Here is a 26807-nt window from a genome sequence, read left to right on the forward strand (position 1 = left end):
ATGGTCATCGGGAACGACTCGAACCCGAAGACTCGAGACGTGAACTAATCATTTCTGTTTCCGGGGAACAGACGTGACAAATGTGACGTGACAAAAAAACGACTCGGCTCGGAAGGTGAGGTGAACTAACAGACTGCATAGCCTGAACACCCAGCTAAGCAATCAATTAATCATTTACTATAATATAATACAAAATTCGGCCTTGGCTGCATTAGCCTATAGTTTATTTTTTATTACAAATGTGATCAAGTGTAAGTACTAGATGTGTTGGGGAATTTAACATGTAACATTTTAATTATATTCTGCTGAAATGAACGAAATGACTCGAAAAAAGATTCATTCATTTTGCTGAACGAGATTCAAAGATCCGAGTCAGTAAAATGATCCGGACTTTCCAACACTATTTCTAACCAATCTGGCAACACAGTGGAGTTTAGGACTGTAGTGAGACGTGGTTTATCTAGTTAGACAGAGCCGGATAAGTACGCACATCAATTCTGCTCTTCACATCGCGCTTAAAACTTTCTGTATCCTCGAATTAGTTCATATAAAAGCTTCTCTCTGTGTGTATGTATAAATATTTCCGTGTATGTCTGTGTGTCCGTCTTTGACTGACACTGACTGTGGATACTCTTTGAGCTCCGAAGTTTTTTTCCCCGTTTTTGGAAAGCCAGTGATTTGTTACCGGAGATCCCGCTTGCTGCTGGTCGCATTTCCACGCCGCTGTAACACGCTGTAACACTCTGTAACATGGATCTGTTCGTGTGTAACATGGCTGTGTTAGTGTGTGATCTGCGCTGAAACGCGATGTGGAAAGACGAGTATGATGTTCATTTCCACTTTCTGCTCGAGCTGCTGTAAGTACATCCTGTAAAACCTGCACTTTCAGTTAGCCATGTAGCACACCCTAATCTCTAGATAAGAAATGGTCTCAAGTCAGGTCAACGTGTGAAGTAATTATTGTCATTATTTTTTTAATTTATTTATATATTCATTAGTAGTAGTAATAATAATAATTATTATGATCACTATTATTATTACTATTTCTATTATTATTATTCATAAATAATAAAAAAAATAATATCAACAACAACACCAATAATAATAATAATAATAATAATTATTATTATTGTTATTATTATTATTATTAGGGCACGGTGGCATAGTGGTTAGCACTTTCACCTCACACCTCCAAGGTGATGATGTTGATGATGATGATGACGACGACGGTGGTAATAATAAGGGTGCACGGTAGCTTCACACCTCCAGGGTCGGGGGTTCGATTCCCGCCGTGGCCCTGTGTGTGTGGAGTTTGCATGTTCTCCCCGTGCTGTGCGGGTTTCCTCTGGGTACTCCAGTTTCCTCCCCCAGTCCATAGACATGCATGGTTGGCTGATTGGCATGTCCAAAAGTGTCCGTAGTGTATGAATGGGTGTGTGAATGTGTATGTGATTGTGCCTTGTGATGGATTGGCACCCCGTCCAGGATGTACCACTCCTTGTGTCCCATGCTCCCTGGGATAGGCTCCAGGTTCCCCGCGACCCTGTAGGATAAGCAGTATAGAAGATGGATGGATAGATTATTATTATTATTATTATTATTATTATTATTATTGTGATTGTTATTTTACCTATTTTTGTTTTTATTCCTGAACTTTCCACTGTACATCTGGTTCTTTGGGAGGATTCAATTCAATATTATAGATTATATAATGTTTTGAGGTTTTTTGATGGCTGCCATGGCAATAACTAGTCATTAACAACAGAGACATGTATCTCTGCTTTATACAGATGATAAAAATTTCTATTTATCCATAATATAGTCTATATAATCTCTTTATCAAATACACATACCTTGTATCTACAGTCATAAGCCATTTTAACAAGTAAACCTAGCATTATTAATGTCATGATACCATAAAGGTATCTTACCATACCATACCAGCTGAAGTATCATGATACCAAGTAGTATCAAGACACCATGCAATATTGTGTTAATTCATAATTCAAATATACAAAATGAACCAAATTTACAGAAATACACAGATATAAATAAAAACAGACTAACCAAAATTTCCTCTGAATACTTTATTAATGAGAATGACTAACTGGTTATAGGAAAACTCAAGAACAATCATACAATTGGCAAACAACTAATTCAGTGTGGGCAAATATTTCATCTATTGTTCCCTAGAGCAATGAAATCACGCAAATGGAAAATGTCCTCAGAGTACTAAGAATGAACACATCATTTGGAATAAATAACTGAATTTAGAAACAAACACTTAAATGAAGTGTCATTAACTTTTGCGTATTCTGCAAAAGCAATGGGATGTGTCATTTTAGCGAAAATAATATTAACTGCTGCACATACAGCGTTACTTATGGTACTACCGTATTGATGATACTACAGCTTAAAAAGTACAGGGCCATCTGCAGTATTCTAAAGCATTAATACCGTAATACTACTGTGGTACCGGTATACTGTGCAACCCTATTCCTGACTGTTGCCATGCACAGTTTGTCAGCCACCATGTACAATGTCCTCCAATGGAAATGCACTACTACTTCTAACCAAATATTATTTGGTAGACAGTTCCCTGCTCATTACTTGCGCTGAACTGATAGTGTGTGTGGCAGTGGGACAAGTTTAACATGCTGAGCAGTGATGCTGGGATTTTTAAACACCACAGCATCACTGCTGGGTTTGAGAAACACAGTCTCCCAACAGCAATATCCAGCTATAGACCAGCAGTCATGTGGTCCGAAACTGACAAAAGGAAAAAGGCAGAGAATGATTAACACACTGTTCATGGAAATAAATATCTATCTATAGTATCTTATCCCTGCTGAAAAAAACAATAGAAACCCTCATACAATTTGTAATGGTTTTAATGGGAATTGTATTGGTTTTAATGAAAACTGTAATGGTCCCTGTGGGTCTCTAATGGGAATGTGTTGCCTTCTATTGGTTGCATGTTATGTCTAGTAGATGCCATTAAGAACCAATAATGGTAATGGTTTTAATGATTAGCCCATGGTTTGTAATGGTATTTGCCATTAGAATTTGGTTTATTTTCCAGCAGGGATCGAATAAAGTGGCCAGGAATAGTATTTATACCACAGTTACTGAATTCTCAAATTCTTGATTGGTCAGAAGGTGTAGATTCGATTTCAACAGCAGCTTTGACTGTAGTGCCAGCTGTAATTCAAATCATTTTCACTAGTTTAGTGAAAATATCTCAATCCTTTCATAGCCATTTAAGTAAAAGTGGCCATGCCCATTTAAAATTTTTGACGTGCACTTGCAAATGTAAATCGAAGCTTCAGCTTTTTTTTTGTTGATAATTATTGATCTAAGTAGTCCAAAGAATTATCCTGCGATAGGATTTATTACAGTTGAGCAAAAAACCTAGGACTACTTTGCAAAACTAGGTTTCTGGAATAATCTCAAATATTTAACGAGCGATTTGATTTGACAGCAGTGATTCTAGAGGCAAAGTTGTTCAGAATCAAAAGATCTAATGTATGATTCAAAGAACATGTGTATATCTGAAACATTGAATGATATTCAATCATTTACACACCATTTATACAGCCATTTTCAAGTTTTTTTTTTACTATTATTGCGCCACCAATTGACCAAAGACTGAGACCCTACATAAGTTTAGCAAGTTTGGTGAAAATTTCTCATTCCGTTCAAAAGTTATAGCCATTTAATTATAAGTGGCTGCGCCACTTTTGATGTGCCCTTGCGAGGTTAAATCAAAAGTTAAACTTTTTCGATAACTATTGATTTAACATGTCCAAAGTATTGTCCTGCAAAAGTTTTATTTCACTTCTGCAAAAAAACTATGACTAGTGTGCAAAAGTAGATTTTTAAAATTATCTGAAATATTTACCGAAATGTTTGACAGACACCAATGGTTCTTGAGGCAAATATGTTTAGAATGAGAAGGCCTATCATTTGATATATATTAGTCATGTTTGTTCAAAACAATGCGTTATATATAACCGTTAACAATGACAAAAATTGTGATAGTGCCGATTTCTTTAAAACTTTGCACAAATCTCTTAGACCAAGAGTCAAATAGGCCCACTAAGTTTCATTCCGATCAGCCATGGGTAACCTTGTCTAATAGCTACTGAAATTTGATTGGCCGATGGTGGCCATGTTTTTCAGCATACATGCATGTGCTTGTAGACAGTGATGGCAACTGAGATAAAGACACTGTAGGCATATTTTGAAGGCAGTCGGATCAACGGTTCCATAGTTACAGCCAATTTCATGTTTTTTTATTATTATAGCGCCACCATGTGGAAAAACTGCACCAACTTTTGTGGACGACCAAAGATTGTCTTCAGACATAAGGATACCAAATTTGGTGAAGATATCTCATTACGTAAAAGTGGGCATGCCTACTTCCTGTGTTTTCACATATCGTATCTACCTCAAACTGAAAGTTCAAACTTTTTTTGATAATTTTTGATATTGAGACTCCATAGAATCGTGTGGCCCTGGCTTGATCCCGATCGGATGAAAAACTTAGAACTAGTTTGCAAAAGTAGATTTTACAAAAAATCCAAGATGACGGAAAGTTTTTATAGGCAGAAATGAGATCGATTATGTAAGTTTTGTTCATCCCAAGGATTCCATAGATTTAAGACACTCGAGTCTGTGACAAACGGTTCAAAACTTATGGGCATTTTCTAAACATGCACACTATAGCGCCACCATCTGGCTGATCGAGCCGAAACGTTGTGACGCTGAAGTACTCTGGGGTACTACCTTCCCTCAAAGTTTCAGCTCTCTAGGCCTTACAGTTTGGTCTGCACGATCAATTTTAGGGCGGAATAATAATAAAATAATAATAATAATAATACATTTTTTTTTTAAATCCTTACAATTACAACATGGTTTCAGCACTTCAGGCTTGAACCCCTAATAAATCAGAATTACAGAAGAGTAAGCAAAGTTCAGACAAAAGCCTTTCACCAACTGTAGGATGTGCTAGTATGTAAAAATTGGTTCAGTATTAACAGGACATAACTAAAATGACAGCAGTGTTAGAACTGATACAGAGAGGAATAAAACAGTATATTTGTTGCGAATGTTTTGCCGTAAGATAGCAGCCATCTGCTTTGTAAACAGTAACAGATTAATGTTTTGGATGCTGAGGTCTCTGTTGCCCTTTGCTCCTCTCTACCATTGAAGTGGATCATGTTTTAGTGAACTGACTTATTTTTCTCCATAACTCCTTGCAGAACACTTTCTTGACTGTTTCAAGAGCTTGATAGTTACTTCTAGTCTAACTGACAAATTCAATGTTTTTCCTTTTTTTTGTTGTCCCTGAAGTAGTTATAGATCCAAGCACTTGTGTGTGTGTTTATATATATATATATATATATATATATATATATATATATATATATATATAAAATTTTGCAACACAAGTCTCTGGTTTTAAGCTATGCTGCTTATCCTCTATCACATTCCGCACACCCAAACAGTGCTTTTTTTTTAAAATGTAAGAGGACATGCCAAGCTCCACACCTTTAACCTGACTCACCCCTTGGAGAGGGGGGTAATATGCAACATGCCAGCCAGGGGGACAGTGCTGCCTTCTGAGTCATGGACAAGCAGACTCATGTTTCAATGTGTAACTTCAGGCACATTTAGACATAAGGGAGTGTAATTTTCTCTAAGGAGCTGTGTATTTGAAAAAGTGTCAAGACCGTAATAACCCATGGCCTTAAAAAAAAACCTTCTTCAAGCACACTTACCTTTCTATGGTGTTGCTCCTCAGATTCTTAATTTGTGGTAAATTTGTGAACATTTTCTAGGTTAAAAGTGACGAGTTTCTTGAAATTATTTCATACAATGTCACACAGAAGTCAAATGTTATTAGCTATTACACAAAACAACATACGTATATGAAGCACACCAAATTCAGCATATAAAATTAATTTCTGAGTTTCTAAAATTCGTTTTTTCAAAAATACCTTAGTAGTGTTATCACAATAATCAGGATTTCACAGAGTTTTTTGTGATTGGTGCAGCCTAAAATGCTTGATTTTGCTGCAGCTTTTTTCAATAATTGGAATGCAATTTGTAGAGTTTGATTTGTGCTACATGAATCACGAAATTGAAGTTGCACAGAATTGTTTTGTACAGTGATGCTTATTGGTAACTGAGACCTTTTATCTGTACTCATGTTTGACGCATGTGAATCGAAGAGGGCTTTGACTGAATGCGCATTGTGATGACATCACATATCGCGTCTTGGCCCAGATCTGCGGAAAATTTTGAGAAATTGTAAGCTCCTCTGAATATTGCAGCGTTTGCTTGATTTTGCATTCATTTCTGTGATTGCAAAATTGTGAAATCCTGGAGGAACTGAATAATGTCTGTGAGTGTAGTTTACTCCTTTAACATTAAACAGTACATAAATATGAATAATATTTATGTATTGTTTAAAGAACATAACTGTACATAGTTATGATTATGTGATATACATAATGGCTGAGGCACTCAGATTGTAATATACTATAAAATTGATCCATATAGCCATACAAGCTAATAACCCAGACCAGACAATAACTTTTGGACACTTGTCGTACTGATGTACAGTAAGTACCATACATTTCATACCAAACAACACCAACCTATCTAAACTAGCTACATTTAATCATACACAAGCTAACAGACATGAAAAGAAGTATCAGAAATCTCAAAGCTACTTTAAAGTTTATGGTGGATTAATGTAACTTGGTAATCATTTACATTTTTATTTAACCATATAATCAAATGACACAAAGAAATTCATTTAGTAATTTGTTTTGGTAGATATGAGGTTGGACCGGCTGTTAGCTATGCTGTTAGTTTGACTGTTTCCCTTCACCTTCTTTTAGTTAAAACTGTGATTAAACTACCTGTTTATATTTTTCATTAATTTTTTCATTCATTCATCTTTAGTAAGCACTTTATCCTGGGCAGGGCCATGGTGGAAAGTGTATATTTTTTATTTGACAAAATTACAATGCATGAATCATCAGTCAACTACATCCTTTGGCTCTTTGTTTGCATTTGTATTTATTATATGAACTTTTGCTTGTCAGCATTAATTCAAGCAGTATTGTGAACTCAGAATCAACAACTGAAAAAATACTCAAGGCCCACTCCACGAAGCGCCGCTAAACCTCTCTCTATGGCCTGTGATGATCCTGTTGAAATGAATAACATTGTTTGTTTGTTTTTTTGCTGTAAAAATGTATTACTTTTTTTTTAATGCTGTACCTGTCATGTACAGGTATTACAGTAACAAAATAAATCAGCGGATATATTATACCTTCATCTATTTTGTAACACATCTGCTTCAAGTTTTTCCTGAATGACATTTGGAGTGATTCCGTATGCAGGCGTTTTACCTCACAGGAAGAGGATATGATCAGCCAAACATGAATTCCGTGGAAAATGCTGGAACAAAACAAGCAAGCTATCTCTGAGTTGACATCAGGGCTGAGTTATATCTATCACATTACATTGTACATGACTGACTCATCTAATCAGGCTAAACTGAAATGTTTCATGCATTGCTTAGCAAATAGAGTACCTAGGCCCTGTACATTACAGGAATACTCTAGTGTTTTTGAGCTTAATCTGCATCTACCATATCTCTAGCATATACGCAAATATACCACTGATGAGAACTGACATGATTATTTGTAAAGAGAATGGAAACCTGTGTACATACAATGGGAGTCTATGGGCAATTAAAAAATATGAAAAAAAATGTCATGAGATTAAATTATTGAAACGTGATATTATAATCTTATATTTTAACGTAAAAGTTGTATTTGTGAGCTCTGTGTAAAGTAAGACATTTTAAAGAAAAATGTTTATTAAATCAACAGTAATTGTACCGCTTTATTTCTCATAAATTTATTAACCCTAAAACTACACTTCCAATATATATAGAATTTTAAAAAAGGACTTTTAGATGTTAAATGCTATTTAATCTTTTATGGTATGACTTCCTGATCTCTCAGGTATAATATATTATTAACAACAACAACAAAAAAAGATGGTCTCATAATGCATTATGCGTCTGAGTTTCTTTGTTTTTGTTAACAATTCATAATGGTAGCTTTAAAGGTAAAGGTAGGTTTAATTAATTATAAAAATGTCCACGATGCCTTATACATTGTATTATACATTATATGAGTATATCATTTATTTTAATATGACCTTTGTAGAATGTGTTATTGGTAAGTGTTTTTGCCTGAAAAACTGCCCCTAGACTTCTATTACAGAGTTTTTAGTAAACAGGTCTTCCAGTCTTTTTTTTTCAGTGCAAGAAACTTTCAAAATTCTTGTCTGTGGTAACTGCACATATGTGTGCAAAGGAAAAAGGAAACCTTTTTTTGAAATATTCCTCTTAGGTACTGTGAGACTTTTGTCTTTCTCAGAGGAATGCCATCTTCCTCATGTGCATCCCAGAGTGCTGAAGTACTGAACCCAGAGTGTTCTCAGCTAACATGGAACATTATCAGATATTCAGTAATGTATTTAACAGGTCCTGTGTTGTAATGTTAGAAAGATAGCGTTATGGAAATGTTGAACATTTTGACAACTACATCGGTGAATCATTGTTGTGAGAACATTTGCAAATGTTAAAATATTATCAGAAAACAACAACGACTTGACAGATTAAATGTTCAGGGAACTTGAAGCTCAAAGAACAGAAACAATCAGCAAACGTTAAATTGTTGGTTAAAAAGTGTCCTATAACTGGTGTTTGTCAAATCTCTCATATCTCTGATGCCTGGCACAATGCAAGTTTGTGTTTTAACATTGGAATCTGTGCAGTGAAGCTAAACTAAGTTACTTTCCTCTGAGCTTAACCAAATTAAGTCAGTCTCATACACTCTGGCTTCACCCCAGTGGAGCATTTTGCATTTCATTGGAGTATTGGTAGAGGATTGTGGGTAATTTTGCTGAAGAGGCCATCTGCTTAAGAGGAACACAAATTACGCTTCTCTGTCTCAGAACACCAGTATCCGCTGGCACCATGGCCACCAACAGATTACACTGTCGTCTTATTAGGTTTTGGTCTAATGTAATTGCACCAATTGGATTATGCAAAAAAAAAAAGCCTCTGCATCAGATAATACTGGACATAATTTATGCAGGAAAGCACAAACACATATAAAGGTTAGAAAGCTGACCGGTAAGCATGTGGTGTATGAGTGTGCACTAGGCCCTTCCCTACAGTCATTGTAGAGCCTTTTTGAATAAGATCCATTTGTGAGTGATTTTTTTTTTTTCACATCGGCTTGATAAAAGTGCACCATTAACCATGCATCAGTTGTCCAATTTCTAAATCATGGCACACACAGTTGAGATATTTTCTAAATGTATATTGTATAAACTTGATAAGGAAATGTATTCATTATTAAAAGCTGTCTGTCACCCCAGTGAAGGAGTCATGGTGGCTTCACATATCAGTTGGGAGAGTGAACTCTGAACACTCCACTGGCCTGAAAGTCATCATTTCAAAAGAACAGAGCATTGCACATGTAATTGCAGTCATCCAGAGCTTAATTATTTCAGTTAGCTGTACAATCAACTTAATGGGAGAGAAAAATTGGACTCTGAATGTCAGATCCCTGCGCAGATTGTAAATGTGATACAATGGCTCTGTATCACTTCTAAATGATGCACATGGCCTAAAATGGTTGTTAACCTTCTCTTTCTGTGGTAATTCTATTGAACCGGCTGTGACGCTTACTTGAAGTCTAATGTGGCCATTTGTGTTGCTGTAGTGATGCCAATCTCACAGATGGCCTGTGCGACTCTGACTCTGAACTGGGCAGCCTGGAGACTTTGGAGAGGGGCAGCACGGATACCCTCGCCAATGGTTGCCGTGCCGACGCAGAGGCTGCCAAGCGACTGGCTAAGCGGCTGTTCTACCTGGAGGGCTTCAAACGGTGTGACGTGGCGCGACACCTGGGAAAGAAGTGAGTGTGTGAACATGCGGATGGGTGACTGCCTGCTTGACATAAGGGAATACGAAAAGAAAATGATCTCCCTCTCTTTTGCAGTAATGAATTCAGCCAGATGGTGGCGTCGGAGTATCTGAGCTTCTTTGACTTCACAGGGTTGTCCTTAGACAGAGCGCTAAGGTAAGGTTTGGTTTCTTATTTCATGCAGCCTGTTTGATGTCTTGTGCTTTTAGCAGTAGTGGCTTGACCATAGGGACATGAACACTATCCATTTTATATCACGTTGAAATACTAATCACTTATTTTGAATGACCAACGATTTACAAAATTCTTGCTATTTGACCGATATAAGCTAGCGTTCTGTTGAGTTGCTCTCCTCTCTAGATGTTGAGCATTCCTGGGGCAGCATGCTCACTGCCCTGTTTAGCACCATAGAGTTATTGTTACACCTATTGGTCATTCGGAGAACTACAACAATTGCTAACAATTGCAGGATTTGCGCTTCCCCATGCTCAAGTGAGGAACAGTAGACAGACAGTTAATGACAGGGTTGCCAGATTGGGCTTGTTTAAAATGACTCAAAGGCCAGAAAGATCTTGTTTTATAGCAGATAATCTGAATGAAATCAAATTCATTTACACACAAAGGCAAAGTGTAATTGCAGTCTGTATGTCTACAGAATAGAGGTCGCCCGATAGTGGATTTTACAGATACCGATATCTAAGTTTGGCAGTACCTGCTGATAACCGATTAATCACCCAACAGCTTTTAAAATTGATACTGGGGCTAATGGTGTGGATTACCTCGAGCAAAGATAAGCAAAATTACGTCGAAACCCACTCAAAATGAGCTGCATTGTATACTAGATGGCTGTATGTTGTTGGTGCTCAACCGCCTTTTACAGGGCTACACTAAATATCACTAAGTAGTAGACTATAGCTTGAATCAAGTGCGACAACCACTTCTACCAAAATCTATAGTCACGATCTGTGGCTACGTTTTAGAAAGAATCTTCATGATCTTGGACTTGCTTGTTCTTTCCATTTTACTTTACAAAACATCTAGACATCTGACTGTAAAGGTGCCAAGGTTGCTGGCACACAGAGAGCTCAGTTTAGATATTAAGCCTTGCTACTTCCTCTTTTTTTATTTAAGGCATAGTTGTGGGAGAACTTGGCCCTGCTGTCACATGTCTGTCCAACACTGGTGTCTTAGTCATGGTACAAATAGACTTCCCAAATGGAATATTTGCGCTCAGCATTCTGTTAAGCCCACAGCTACCCTGCCTCTCGTACTGCTAAAATGATTGCATTTCAGCTACTGGCTCTTATTACATATAACTGCTTCTTGCATGGACACATTCCAAAATTTCTTCCCTATATATTCCTCTCTCAGAGTGTGTGATATCTGTGATCAAGGTAATCTGGACCACCTTTCTTTTCTGAAATGAAAAAGTGAGAACAGCTGGTGGCAATCCCTTTTTATGGAGCATTAATGGTATTAAATAACCTACCTGTCCATGTGAGGGATAGTCTTCATTTTTTAAATCCAATTAAAAAACTCATTTGGTTTAGCTGACCACATCTCACACTGCTGTAGTGCTTAGTCCAACCCGTATTTTTGACCCTTTCTTTTTTTAAGTCTCTCTATCTATCTATCTATCTATCTATCCATCTATCTATCTATTAATCATTTCCACAAACTAGGGAAATATCCAGACCAGACCTTGTTGACAACCCACTAGGTTTTTCTAAGCTCCCCCTCAATCTCATGTCAGTTCCTGTAACTCTCTCCTGATGTTTCTCCTCATGGTACAGGAACTTCCTGAAGGCATTTCCTCTGATGGGAGAAACGCAGGAGCGAGAGCGAGTCCTGGTGCACTTTTCCAAACGCTTCTGTCACTGTAACCCAGAAGCCCTCACCTCTGAAGGCAAGTATCACTACATACATTGATCATGGCTATGGATTATTGCTTATTGAAAGATCCTTGCCACTCTCTTAAGATGAGCTTACGCTACATCATTGGTCATCAACTGGTGGACCATGGTCAGGATGCAGACGCAGCAAAGCGGCGAGATCATCAGGCCGAACCGAATACTTGAATAAAAATACTGCAGTATTTTACTTGAATAAAAATACTGCAGAAGCAAAATGTTAGGCACAAGCTGGATAGTGTTAGCATGCTAGCTAAGAAATATACAAATGAATGCAAGAAGATGCACAGTAGTGTCTCAGTCTCACCCAGTATATAGCCATGGTTACACCACATCTACACCTCCTTGTTACTTGTTTCTGTGCTAATCTTCAGTTCCAGTCGAGCTTCTGCCCTTGAAATTGTCCTTTGTACATACAGCCCCCTCCAAAAAAACTGCAAGTCCAATTCTTTTGTTTTTCTATACACTGAGGACACTTAAATTTGAGATCAAATGATAAATATGAGACAATAGATCAGAATTTCAGCTTTCATTTCCTGATATGTATATATAGATCTCTAGATATCATATTAGAACATGGCACCTTTGGTGGCAGACCACCCATTTTTTTTAGGTGAGCAAAAGAATAGGAACAAGTAGTTACAGATAGTTAAATTAAAGTAAATAACACTTAATATTTGCTTGCATATCCCTTGCTTGCAATAAGTGCATCAAGCTGACGATCCACTGACATCACCAAACTGTTGCATACTTCTTCTGTGATGCTTTTCCAGGCTTGTACCACAGCTTCTTTCAGATGTTGATTGTTTTGGGTGTTTCTCCTTTCAGCCTCTTCTTCAGGAGGTGAAATACTGCTCATTTGGGTTAAGGTCTGGTGATTGACTTGGCTAACCCTGATTGAACCTGAAAAAGTCCTTTGTTGTGTTGACAGTGTGTTTTATGTCATTTTCTTGCTGCATGAAGAATCCGCCCATTCATTTTCTATACCGCTTATACTACTGGGTCGCAGGGAACCTGGAACCTATCCCAGGGAGCATGGGACACAAGGCGGGGTACACCCTGGACAGGGTGCCAGTCCATCGCAGGGCACAATCACATACACACTCACACACCCATTCATACACTATGGACGCTTTGGACATGCCAGTCAGCCTACCATGCATGTCTTTGGACTGGAGAAACCCCTGGGAGAACATGCAACCTCCACACACACAGGGCTGCGGCGGGAATCAAACCCCCAACCCTGGAGGTGTGAGGGAATGTCCTAATAACTAAGCCTGCTGCATGATGAAGTTCCTCCTAATTAAATTGGATGCATTTCTCGGTAAGTTGGCAGACAAATTGTTTCTGAAGACTTCTGAATTCATTCTGCTACTACCAAAATGAGTTACATTATCAATAAAGATTAGTGAGCCTGTTCCAGAAGAAGACATGCAAGCCCAAGCTATGACACTAACTCCACCATGCTTGACCAATGAGCTTGTATGTTTTGGTTCATGAGCAGATCCTTGCTTTCTCCATTTCTCCTTTCCATCACTTTGGTATTTCTTTGTGAATTCCAGTCTGGCTTTCTGATTCTTACTGCTGATGAGTGGTTTGATCTTCTGGAATGGTCTCTATATTTCTGTTCTCTCAGTATTCTTTGAATGGTGGTTTGTGATACCGTCACCCCTGACCTGTGGAGGTTGTTGGTGATTTCACTAACCCTTGCTTTGGGGTTTCTCTCTACAGCTCTCACAATGTTTCTGTCATCAACTGCTGTTGTTTTCCTTCGCCGACCTGTTCCATTTCTGGTTGTCAGTACACCAGTGGGTTCTTTCTTTTTCAGGACCTTCCAAATGGTTCTGTTGGCTATGCCCAATGCTTATGTAAAGGCTCTGATCGATTTTCCCTAAGCTTTAAAATGGCTTGCTTTTCTCCCATAGACAGCTTTCTGGTCTTCATTGGGTTTATTTTTGTTGGGTTCATTGGGTTCATTTCATTGGGTTCATTGGGTTTACCCTAATTTCTCCATCTGGGGATTAATAAAGTATTATCTTATTATCGTATCTTATCTTATCACAAATACAGTCTGCACTTTTGAAACCCTGGGGTCAAACCAAGAGTAGACATTCAGAGTCCTTTAAACAGTCAATCTATCAGGGGACACAGGCAACAAGAAACACCTGTCAGCAACATGTTCCAATATTTTTGATGAGATGAAAAAATGGGTTCAAACAAAAGATGCCATGTTCAAAGTTGTTTAACACATCGAGATGTTAATATCAGGAAATGAAAGATGAGACTCTGATCTGCCATCTCATAAGTGTCTTCAGTGTATAGCAAAAACAAAAGAACTGGTCTTGCCTTTCCAATACTTTCAGAGAGGACTGTACAGTGTACTAATATATTTTCAAGTACATTTGTTCTTTCTATTTACAGATGGAGCCCATACACTGACCTGTGCTCTAATGCTTCTGAATACAGACCTTCATGGCCATGTATGTATATAAACACACGGACACACACACACAAACACACACGCACACAATAAAATAGTGGTGGGTGATATAGCAAAAATATATCATGTCACCTGAATACATTTTCACTATACACGATATGCAGTATATCATTTGTTAGTCAGCCAGTCAGCAACATTTTAAAATGAGGAAAAGAAGGATAACTGGCATAAAATACATTTTAAATCAGGTGCAATTAGCAGACATACCACAGACTCTGTAGTATTTCTGTTTGTGCTAATGAGTTTATTACACACAGCATCTCCTTGTTTAGTCTCTGAGATGCAGCACTTTGTAATAATTGCATATGTAACATATGGAAATGCAGCCAAAACATTTGATTTAGTTCCATGTACTGCATAATTACTGTCTTTGGATGATGAGTAGAAACACACAGCAGTAACTGTGTATGCTAATGAGCTTCTCTTATTTAATCTAGAGAGTGTATGGTAGTGATGTGATGTGAAAAACTGTATGTTTTAAAGCCTCACCTGTTACTGCATGTCCCTCAAGTTCCTATTAATTTCTATTCATTTTAAGTATTCAGCATAGTCATTGTTTATTGTTCGTTCTTCATACTAGACATTGGCAGAGACATATTATGAATATTTGGCAATAAATCAGTAACATACTGATTGTACATGTCTTTTTAGTTTTCAGCTAGTTAACTATGACTGATGTGGAGAGCAAAGTTCACTGTAGAATCCCTTGAATGTCAGAAAACAACTTATGGACAGCGCTAAAGCTTTCCTGTTTTAGTTCGATTCCCCAGCAGTTTGAAATATTAATTCTGACCCTGTGATATTTTCTCCCCCTTTTAAAATCTGCTGTCCCTCTAACACACTCCTGTCTCCCTGTTTCTGACTTCTATTCCCTAATACAATTCCACCTCATTCCATGGTTGCTGTTATGATCAGGTGGTAAGTGCAACTCCTTTCTACGCTGACTCTATATTTCTCATTTCTCACAATACCTTTTTTCTCCATTTATCATTTTTGTTAACCACACATGAGGCAAAATCACTTCCAAGACTATATAAATGTTACATTTAGAATACACACCATCTTGTTTCTTGGTTTGCTGTGTAAGATGGTTGATATTAGAGCATTTTTTTCATGTTGTGGCTTTAACAGATCCAACAAAATGGTGAAATTTTGAGAATGCTTGCGTGGTGTGTGCACTGTGTGTATTTGTTTGGCAGCGACACACTACTGCCATCTGGTGGTGGTGGGTGTAAATACTGACCTATCAGTTTCCGTCCATCTTTTTACATCTTCATGACTTACAGTTACTGTGTCATCAGTCACATTAAACTATTACAAATGCAACACAATACCTGTTACATAGTAACATAAAAAAATGTAAGAATGACATTCTGCTTGGTTGTTTTAGAACATCGGGAAGAAGATGTCCTGCCAGCAGTTCATTAGCAATCTGGATGGTCTAAATGATGGAAAAGATTTTCCCAAAGAATTACTCAAGGTATTGAGCACAATACTGAGATTGTGTTTAAAGATGCAGGTTGCTTTCATTGCACACTTAAAGGAAAAATCCACCCTGAATGACTTGCTTATTAATCTTTATCATTATAATGGCATCCAAGATTAATTTAGTATTGAAATGAGTTGACATCTTTAGTATAAAGTCCCCATGAAATCTAAATAGAAAATAGTTTTGTGGCTTTTAGTATGAATATCTTAATCTTAGGTTATCTATAAGCAATTGTGCTCCAAAACAATGATAACATTCACATTTAAAAGATATAACATGCATTCAAAATGTACAGTCTCTCTGTACCACTGATACGGATCAACAATTTTGATGACATCATTCTGCACTTCAGCTTCTCATCAGATTTTCTGCCCAATCAATTGCTGTCTAGAATCTGAAGTGTCCCGCCCTCAACATTATAAAAATCATCTTGCTGATCAGGAGAAATCATATCAGCAAGCATGAGTCGTAAATGTGTCTTTGGCTGTTCGAACGCACACGTTCTATTCAGTTCTATTCAAGTTGGTTAAGAACGAAATGACGTTGAATGAATTCATTCACTCTGAAGAAGGAGCTGTTTGTGACAGCTCACAGCTCACCAATTTTGGGATGTTTGCCGTGGGGTTTGCAAGCTACCTTCAATTGGCAAAGATGGCCGTTCCTACCCTTTACACTGTAGCAGCATCGCGTCCATGGTTCTAACTGTCAAGTATGGGTTAACCCAGGCTGTGAGGCAAGCTAAACGCTATTGGCTTTTTAAAAATGGGGAGGAGCCACTCGATATGTCCCACCCTTACTGCGTGTTTCAGTGGAAATTATGTCAACACATCGAATAATGCTGCGTGTTGCAAGGCAATTCACGATGACTTTAATCTTCTTTTTATATGTTGGCTTAATTTTCATTTGTTGGTTAATGGTTTCCTACCTTACTCAGAATGCCATGTGACTACCTGCTGATAGTGGCACAGTCGTGATTTAGCCCTTGCTACATCTCTACCTAAAGAGAGAGATGCAGCAGTGCTTAAGTCCTTTAATCTGTCCAGCTCTTTCCTCATCTCTACACTCTGCTCAAACATATCAGGTTCCAAAGCTTCAACTTTCATGCTAATATCACCATCAGCGCTGTCGTGCTCATCATCTTGTAGATCGCTAATTAGCTGAGTTGAGTCTCTGTCGTAACTCAGCACAACTGTATCATGTTGCTGCATTGCGTTTTAGATCTTTGAGTCCAACGTTAGCTGTCTGTCATGCCTCCTCTTCTTCTGCTTTGGATTTCACATTAAAATGACATTGAACAGCACTGGAAACTGAGGAGTTAGGGGGAAAAAAGCACAATGTTTTTAAGAGGAAAAAGCTAAATCTTTTCATTATCGCTTATTTTTAAGTTGAATTGTTTCTTTTTAAACACCATTGAACACCTGCACTAGCAATGCCACACTGTGACATCAGCTCAGCAGACAACCATTATTTGCAAAGAGGAATAACAAGAATACATCACCATCCAACAATCACAGCACATGAACACATCATAAATATTTCAATATAAACATATTAATGTGTTTCAGGGTGGACTTTTCCTTTAAAGACATGCTATATATTTATCTCGTAGATTGTATGCTATATTTTTGTATAGCTTTGCGTTGAATGCAACATCCATCTAACGCCAGGTCTCGCCTCTCTTTCTGGCTTAGGTGCTGTATAATTCAATAAAGAACGAAAAGCTAGAATGGGCCATGTGAGTATCTGCTCTGTGTATGGATTAGGAAATGCACTGTGTATAGAACTAACATTTCCTAGCTGCAAGGAAGATAAACTGAGGAAGTCTGTAGCTGTGGATGTCTGTAACTTCATCTCCATTTGCAGTGAGGAAGAGGAATTGAGGAAGAGTCTGTCCGAGCTGGTTGAGGACCAGTGTGAGGCAGGGGGCAAGCGGGTCGTTAGGGTAACGGATGGTAGTAACCCTTTTATTGCCATCCCACTCCTGCTCAATGCTGCCACGTATAAACACGGAGTCCTGACCCGTAAGAGCCATGCAGATATGGACGGGAAACGCAGTGAGTGTTTCAGACAGGAAGAAAGAGTATAATATGCACAATATGTGCGTGTGTGTGTGTGTGTGTGTGTGTGTGTGTGCAAATGTATAGTGTGACTGTTTGGTCCTCCACTTCTGAAATATGCGACAAATTGCTGGTGTTGGCAGAACAACTTCTGTTGATATTTAATGCCTAGTATAATTTTTTTTGAACACACATAGTTGACACCAAAGAACCAACATCTCCTCTGAAAAGTTGCACTCAAGCATAGTAAATAGATTTTCACTCATGGTTTAGATGCATGTGCGGTAGGGATGTAACTGAATATGAATTAATCAGATTGAAGAGATAATGTGTTTTAAACAGACACAAACACAGACATGAATAATGATGACACAGCCATCTGTGGCCAGGGAGCAAAACTGACCATGCTCTCTGGGGGAGATGGATGACATACCCTCTCCCCTGTCAATCACAGCAACGCTTGCAAATCAGTGGCGTCTGTGTGCAGAAGAGGGCAGAGAGTAGCAGTAGCAGTGTAGCCGGCTAGAAGCAAACAAGGAAGCACGTGTTAGCGCTCCTCGTCAGCACAGTACGCATGCACCGTGGTTCTCTCATGAACGTGGGTCAGAGATCTATGCGGAAAGCAAGATATTTCGTGAATAAAGATGTAATTTTAGGGGGGCGTTTTGCGCACACAAAGCATTCGTATCGCTTCATAAAATTGGGATTAAACCACTGCTGTCACACGGATTACTTTTACGATGCCTTTATGAATTTTATGGAGCTTGAAAGTTTTGGAGGGACAGAAATCCTACATATGTTATTAGTAAGCAACTTGCCGTTGAAGGGCCCCGGCTCTCGGAGGTAACTGTCTCAATGACTCAATATGATATAAGACCTAATTAGATTAATTAGGTGTGCTTAGCTGAGTTGGCACACTGGTGAGTGAGATCCTAGGCTTCCAGCATGTGGAGGAGATAGCAGGGATATTCCTCGTAGCTCGTAGGATATGGCGTCTGTGATCAACCCCAGCCATTAGTAAAATGCATCCTTAACTAAGTAACTACCTTTCTCTGTCTCGCTCCTTCTCTCTCTCTCGCTCTGCATCTGTCTATCTCTGCCTCACTCTATTCCTCTCTGCAGCCCCGAGAGGACGGCGAGGCTGGAAGAAATTCTATGCTGTGCTGAAGGGCATGATCCTCTACCTGCAGAAAGTATTTTACACATAGCCACACACACATACACACGCGCACACACACACACACACACACACACACACACACACACACACAAACACTGACACTGACACTGACTTTGTCTCTTCCTCCTCTTCATTTCTACATTGCACACAAACACTGCTGCAACATGACCCAGCTTATGAAACTCATACAGTGCTTGCTTTGTCTCCCTCTTGTGTTGAGGACGAGTATAAGCCTGATAAGGACCTGTCTGAAGTGGACCTGAAAAACGCAGTGCGTGTGCACCATGCTTTGGCCACCAGGGCCTGCGACTACAGCAAGAGACCCAATGTTCTCAAGCTCAAAACATCAGACTGGAGAGTCTTCCTCTTCCGGGCGCCGTAAGTTCAATACTGCTTTTAATTTAGCTCAGGGAGGGAATTATTAACACAGTTATATTTTTATATTGTATATATATGTAATATGCTATGTTTTTAATTTGATATTTTTTTATCCATTTTTGTATTACACTCAGTCAGCTATATTACTGTTAAAAGTACACAAGTATGCGTGTCTGTGTGCCTCACTGTCTGTGTAGGAGTGAGGAGGAGATGATGTCATGGATCTTCAGGATCAATTTGGTGGCTGCTCTGTTCTCTGCTCCTGCATTTCCTGCTGCCATAGGTTCTATGAAAAAATTCAGCAGACCTCTGTTACCATCATCTACAACCAGGTTCAACCAGGTACACCCATTCATAAGGCAGTACACTACAGGTTCAGATAGAAATGACAGTGCCAGAGATTATGACAACGCACGCTTCCGGGTTGTCAAACTTTTGTTTACTTTATACACGTGTGTTTTGTTAGGGTTTATGTCATGTCTCGGCCCCTGTACTGTTATTGGTTGTGTCCCTAAATAGTCTCACCTGTTCTGTGTTTAGTCTTGATTAGTTTGTGTATTTTAAACCCCTTGTGTGTGTCTCTGTTCCCCACGCAGTATTGTTTCAGTGTTTCGCTGCCTGAATGTTACAGAGCCTTTTGTTTCCGTGTTTGCTTCCTCGTGTTTTGATCTCGTTTTTGGTTTCTTGTTTTGTGTTTCTGGATTTCCCCCGTTGACTCTGTTTGTACATTGCCTGACCCTTGCCTGTTTTAGGACTTTGATTTTGGATCTCAATTTGAATTTGTCTGCCTGCCTCTATTTTACAACCACAATTCCAAAAAAGTTGGGATGCTGTGTAAAATGTAAATAAATGTAAATAAAAACAGAATGCAATGATTTGCAAGTCTCATTAACCCATATGTTATGCACAATAGAACATAGAAAACATATCAAATGTTTAAACTGAGGAAATGTACCATTTTAAGAAAAAAACAAGGTAACAGCGATTTACTCTCATTGGCTAGTGAGATTTGGATCGACAGCTCCCTAATCTGGAAGTAAAGAATGCCACACTGTGCCACTCCTGAGAGCTCATCTCAAAAAAACTGTCATATTAGACTATCCAAACCTCAAATATTAATTATGAACTAATATACTGACTAAGGAAGTAAGTAATTTCCACTACAAAGTACAAACACTATAACTATACAGAGAACCGCATCCAGAACACTCTCCAAACTTCGCACCACTTTAGTCTCTACTTCCAGGTCAGGGAGCTGTTGATTCACCTCTCACTAGCCAATGAGAGTAAATCACTGTTAAGCCCCGCCCACACTAGAGGTTTGTGCCAGAATGGCGAGTGTAAACGAAAACTCTGGCAGCGCATTCATAAATCATGGTTAGTGAAAACGAAGCTTAGAAATCTGTTTACAGAGAACGCTGTTTATTTGAATACCATGTTAAATTTTTGCCACCGAGTCCATTGTTTTCAGTTTCAGAGTGTTTTTCTTCTTTCTCATTGAGTACTTTTGTTCGTTTCTTGAACAGTTACATTCAGTACTTTTGGCACAAATTTAATTCCATGCTAATCATGGCTGTCTGAGTTCATGTATAAGGAAGCGGGCGGGTGGTACTTTCCTCTGAGTGTTACATTGCACTGTGACGCAGCATGAGCAGCATTTTGAAAAGATGTGACTTTTGTGTGTCTCAGAGGAAGCAATTGTTAGCCATCACACGCCCCCATTTTTAGCTGTTATATAGGGGAGAGCTGTTGCGTGGGAATTGACATGAAACCAAACTGGGGAAAATTTCTAATGAATTTTGAAATGAAAATAAGTGTGTGTGTGCATGTGTGTTTGATGTCTCCAAACCCCCCTTACATGGTTGTACTGGCACGTCTGTGCAGGAGGAGCAACTGAAATGTCATGAGAGCAAGCTGAAGCAGATCTCCTTAGAGGTGGAGGAGCACAAAAGGAATCCACCAGAGCTCACACCCAAGAGCAAAGAGACAGAGGAGTACCGCATCAAAGAACACTACCTTACATATGAGGTCAGCACCTCTCATATATTACCTTAAATGTCTTGATGCCAATATAATACATAGAATCCTGTGTTTCTGAATGCGTCTCCTGTGTGTCCGGCATACATTCATCACCGCTTTGTGTGTGTGTCTGTGCAGAAAAGCCGTTATGAGACGTATGTCAACCTGCTGCAGGCCAAGTTGCGTGTGGGAAGTGACGACCTGGATAAAATCGAGGCCAGTGTATTCAGTGGAGACAGCAGAGACAGCCACATGCGCAAAACCCAATCCAGTCCCTCCATCAGCCATGCTCAAGGACTCAACGGACGAGCCGCTCACAAACACACCTCAGAGAGCTCTAACTGAACGCTCATCGAAGGGTCAATGAAACTTTGACCTCTGTCTGAGACACAGTTGAGATGACAGTGGACGACTGAGATGGTCTGCCACTTTGGAAAAAGGAGAGACACATGAACGTAGCATTAAAACGTCCTTATTATTTCAATGCACAGTAAAGTAGGATTATTGTAAGTATTATTAGTATTATTATAACAACATTTTAATACCGAAGTGAACGTTGTGCCAAAAAGGAAATACAGAAGTAAACGGAGACCGAGGCTGTATTTAGAGGACCATGTTTGCATCACATGACTGCGGTCGATTTTGGCAGCACATGGCAGTTTCCTGTGATGGTCCATGAGATGCACTATGATCCCAAGGCTGATTTTACTGTGATGTCTGGAGAACACTTACTGCAGCATCATGGGGCACCTTTCCTGATGTCAGTATAAAATAACTGTGACATCATCACTTGTTTCTGGAGTGTATTCTTTACAAGGTGGAGACTCAAAGTGATGGCGTGATGCCACATGTCAACGATGAAGCCATAACACATTTATGGTGACATCTCAGTGTTTAAGTCCAAATTGTCCGTTGTGTATGAATGGGTGTGTGAATGTGTATGTGATTGTGCCCTGTGATGGATTGGCACCCTGTCCAGGGTGTACCCCGCCTTGTGCCCCATGCCTCCTGGGATAGGCTCCAGGTTTCCCGCAACCCTGATGGATAAGCGGTATAGAAATTTTATGGATGGATGGACCTTAGTGTTTGACTAGTCCGTATGTAGAATTGGCTTCCTGATTGTTTTTTTTTTTTTGTTTTTTTTTTGCGTGACATGTAGCATTTGGCTTATTCGCGAGGCCTTTTTGATGTCTCAGCCTCAGTAGCTGTTTTAAGGGCTCTGTCACATGCTGAGGTGTTTGTTCAGATTCATATGAGCTGTCTACAGTATGATGCAAATGTCCCCATTATTTATTATGTCATATTTATTTATTGTAAAGTTTCTTTTCTGAGCCGTCACAATGGACTCACAATTTATCTCAGTTGATTTTATATATAATCTCAGTTCTTTTTCAGTGGAGCTACCTGCTTGGGGTGGTAGAGAACCCAAATGTGTGGTTCTTGTTCACAGTGTCATAAAAGAAGACAGGGTATATGATGGAAAACAGGAACAGAAAGTATTGGAGTGTGTGTATGTATGTATGTGTGTAACAATGAGAGAAAGAGAGGAAAAGAAAACAGACTGAAAGTGAGTTAAAGTCATACTGCAGTGTTTAACCTAATCTCTGTCTAATGTATCTGTAGCATATGTATGCTTTCCACAGACGAGTTTCAGAGTGGTTAGCACATTTGCATTGCACCTCCAGCTTTGGGGGATCGAATCCCCCTCTGCACCATGTGCGCTTAGCTTGCATATTCACCCCATGCTTCAGATGTTTCCTCTGGGTACTCTGGTTTCCTTCCCCCAGTCCAAAGACATGCGTTGTAGGCTGATTGGCATTTCCAAATTGTCTGTAATGTGTGTGTGATTGTGCCCTGCGATGGGTTGGCACCTAATCCAGGGTGTCCCTTGTCTTGTGATGCAAGTTCCTTGTGATAGGCCCCCTTTGATACTGTGTAGGATAAGTGTTACGGAAAATTGGATGGAGGCTCCGTGATTAAGGCTTTGGGCTACTGATCAGAAGCTTGTTAGTTCAAATCATTACACAGCAGCAATGCTATGCAGCAAAGTGACTCGTTAAGTTACTCGTGACAAAGTGACTCGCTCCAACGAGCGCTGGCAATTTCCGGTGACAGGAGGCAAATCAACTATTAACGACACAAAATATAGTGGCAAGCGAAGCAACAAAGTTAATGTAAAAGAGAAGCAAAGCAATTTGGTGACTACTAATGGTGTGCATATCGCACTACTCTGGCTCTACCAGTGAAATCATGGCATCTGGCAGAAAGACTAATGATCAATAAGTTGATTAAAATAGAAATAAGTAAAGCAAAGATCAATAAACCAAGATCACATGTAAGTGACCGGCATAGAAGAATTTGAATGATGCACAGCAAAAAATGTATGTTTTTATATACACAGATCAGCCATGACCTTAGAACTACTGAGAGGTGAAGTGAATAAAATTGATTATTTCCTTACAATGGCACTTGTCAAAGGGTGGGATATATTATGCGGCAAGTGAACAGTCAGTTCTTGAAGTTGATGTGTTGGAAGCAGGAGAAATTAGCGAGCATAAGGATCTGAGTGACACTGACAAGGGCCATATTGTGATGGCTGGACGACTGGATCAGAGCATCTCCAAAAAGTCCAGTCTTGTTGGGTGTTCCCCCGGTGTTGGTGTTCAAGGTGTTGACTTGGCCTCCAAATTCCCCAGATCTCAATCCAGTTGAGCATCTGTGGGATGTACTGGCCAAACAAGTCAGATCCATGGAGGCCCCATCTCACAACTTACAGGACTTAAAGGATCTGCTGCTAATGTCTTGGTGCCAGATACCACAGCACACCTTCAGAGGTCTTGTGGAGGCCATGCCTTGACAGGTCAGAGCTGCTTTGGCAGCACAAGGAGGACCTACACAATATTAGGCAGGTAGATTTAATGTTATGGCTGATCAGTGTATTTTATGCAAGTGGAACAATACAGTAAATCCAGTTACAGACACTTTCCCTGTCATGATTTGTGGTATTCAAGTGCTCTGTCAATTCTGGTAACCCCAGATACTTCCATCTGAATAAAGTAGTCTAACAGATGAAATAAACAGCTAAATTTCCAAATATAATCGACTCCAGATGTAATAAAAAATGTTCTACAAAAATACATGTTCTGCATAAATGTTTAATGACCCTAAAATCTGCCCTTCATTAATTTTCTATTAATTCCTTTTGAGTCATCTCATGTCTTGTCCATGGTGTTTACACATATGCTACAGATGCTGTAGATGAAGTTTACAATAAGTGAAAAAAACCACTGGAGTATGACTTTAAGTGCTATGTCAAAGTGCAACAGTGAAGAAGATTTCTATATGCTTGAAAGTGACACGGGAGTCGTAGTCTTCTCGCAGCGGACCAAAAGAAGCCTTCCCAACAAACATGAATAGAGCCTGAAGCAGCAGGACTGCAAATTCAGACCAAGATATCTACTCATATCTACATCACGCACTGTAGCTTAATGGACTAAATGATACAAATCTGTTCAAATGCATTATTATGCTGTAAATCACTACCGTGTACATGGGATCAGCGTTATGTTTGCAGACAAGGACTGCTAACGGCACTATGTCCACACTTAGCTCTTCAGCAGCAGCACAGTCAACCCCTGGTGTCTCTACCCATGCCCATGGTACAGACTTTGTGTGTTTGAGCAAGTGCAAGTAGATTTTTCTAGTGCAGTTTTGATGCATGATGACAGTGAGAGTGAGAAAATGAGCTTGTGGCTCTTGCACTGCTATATATGAAATAACATAAAGAGCTGCAATTTTATACACTCTTTAGTAACTGCTTTCATAAACTGACTTCCCTATACTTGTCGCTTTGGCTGTTGTGCTAACTATGATTTTCCCCAATGTTTAGGGTAGAACACACAATGCTGTTGTAATAAAAAAGATTGTGATGATTATTTTATAATTTCCCCAGCTCCGTTGGCATATTTCCTCATAACTCACCCATTTGTTCCTGATAAAAATGGAAAGAACTGATTGGTTCACTTGATTCGATGCTCTATGCTGCTCTGCCGCTCACAGCACAGTTGAATACAGTGGACAAGAGCAGCAAAAAAGCTGACGATCATTAGTTAGCTAGCAAAAAAAACAAAATAGTTAGCCATTAGCAAATTATCAACTCATGCCTGGGGGACATCACCAGCTTGGCCAGACAACACACTCTAAGCAAGAAAGCAAATGATAATCAGCTAAAAATACAGAGACAGTCAAAGAAATTGGGCACTACAGTCAACTAGGCTTGAGAGACTAAAGATGGTTGAGCAAACGCACACTGTTAATAAACTTGCCAGCTAACAATAGCATTGAAGAAATGCCATTATTAGCTGTACGCATTCTACAGAACATGTTTTGTGAGGACAGCCCCAGCAACTTCCTTGAAAGTGTCGAGGAAATTGGTTTTTCACAATTTTCTCAATACAGGGCTATTTTTATCTGTGGTAAATACAAATATACTACAAATGTGGTAGCTAGAGATTAAGTTTACATGCGGGATTACTCATTTAATCCTATGTTAAAGTAAAAGAGTGAAGACGATGATTTTTATATTCTCAAAAATGATGACTCACAAGCTAGAAGCTTTCCCAACAAACAGGAAGAAGCAGGACTGCAAGTTCAGACCATGAAAAATTAGGAAAACAAACTGATAGCAAACTTACCAGATAATGTTAGCTATCCAACCAAAAACACCTGATGGAGCATGAAACTCTGGAAGTCCAGAAAGGCCATGAGAAATCCAGAAAGGCCATCTCTGTGAGAAAACGTTATGATCTCGAGAAAACACATAGCTGTTAACACTTTCCATTTTGAATACATCTCCAGTGCCCAATTGTGATTGGATTTTATACATCATTTCTAATGGAAGCGTGTCATGCACATTTGTTACATTAGTCTTACACTGCATTTGTTTTCAGGCAGAAATATCCCGTGAATCCTATCCCCAAACTGTTGCCACAATTGTCTAGGATGTCTGTATGCTGTAGCATTACAATTTCCCTTCACTGGAACTAAGAGGCCTACACATGTTCCAGCATGACAGTGCCCCTGTGCACAAAGTATTGTGCATGAAAACATGTTTTGCCAAGGGTGGTGTGGAAGAACTGTACAGAGTCCTGACCTCAACCCCACTGAACACCTTTGGGATGAATTGAAATGCTGACTGCACCCCAGGCCTCATTACCTGATGCCTGACCTCACTAACGCTCATGTGA

General features: G+C 39.2%; 1 protein-coding gene across 1 annotated transcript; it reads left to right on the plus strand.

Annotated features, from left to right (window-relative positions):
* Positions 1–131: 131 nt before the first annotated feature.
* On the plus strand, positions 132–26399 carry psd2 (pleckstrin and Sec7 domain containing 2). The gene is made up of 13 exons (XM_053631050.1): positions 132–857; positions 9825–10019; positions 10104–10184; positions 11822–11934; positions 14360–14418; positions 15829–15918; positions 17619–17662; positions 17791–17981; positions 19107–19177; positions 19385–19542; positions 19740–19884; positions 21427–21570; positions 21700–26399. The coding sequence occupies exons 1-13, from the start codon at positions 808–810 to the stop codon at positions 21904–21906; spliced, it is 1548 nt and encodes a 515-aa protein (XP_053487025.1). The 5' UTR covers positions 132–807; the 3' UTR covers positions 21907–26399.
* Positions 26400–26807: the final 408 nt, after the last annotated feature.

The sequence above is a fragment of the Ictalurus furcatus genome, chromosome 8, assembly GCF_023375685.1.
Source record: "Ictalurus furcatus strain D&B chromosome 8, Billie_1.0, whole genome shotgun sequence".
Classification (NCBI taxonomy): domain Eukaryota; kingdom Metazoa; phylum Chordata; class Actinopteri; order Siluriformes; family Ictaluridae; genus Ictalurus; species Ictalurus furcatus.

Excerpts from the sequence above, each read along its gene's own strand:
- psd2 (XM_053631050.1), top strand. The coding sequence starts at position 808 with ATGTGGAAAGACGAGTATGATGTTCATTTCCACTTTCTGCTCGAGCTG. Across the intron at positions 17,982-19,106 it reads AGATATGGACGGGAAACGCA|CCCCGAGAGGACGGCGAGGC; the intron begins GTGAGTGTTTCA and ends TCCTCTCTGCAG. Across the intron at positions 21,571-21,699 it reads AACACTACCTTACATATGAG|AAAAGCCGTTATGAGACGTA; the intron begins GTCAGCACCTCT and ends GTGTCTGTGCAG.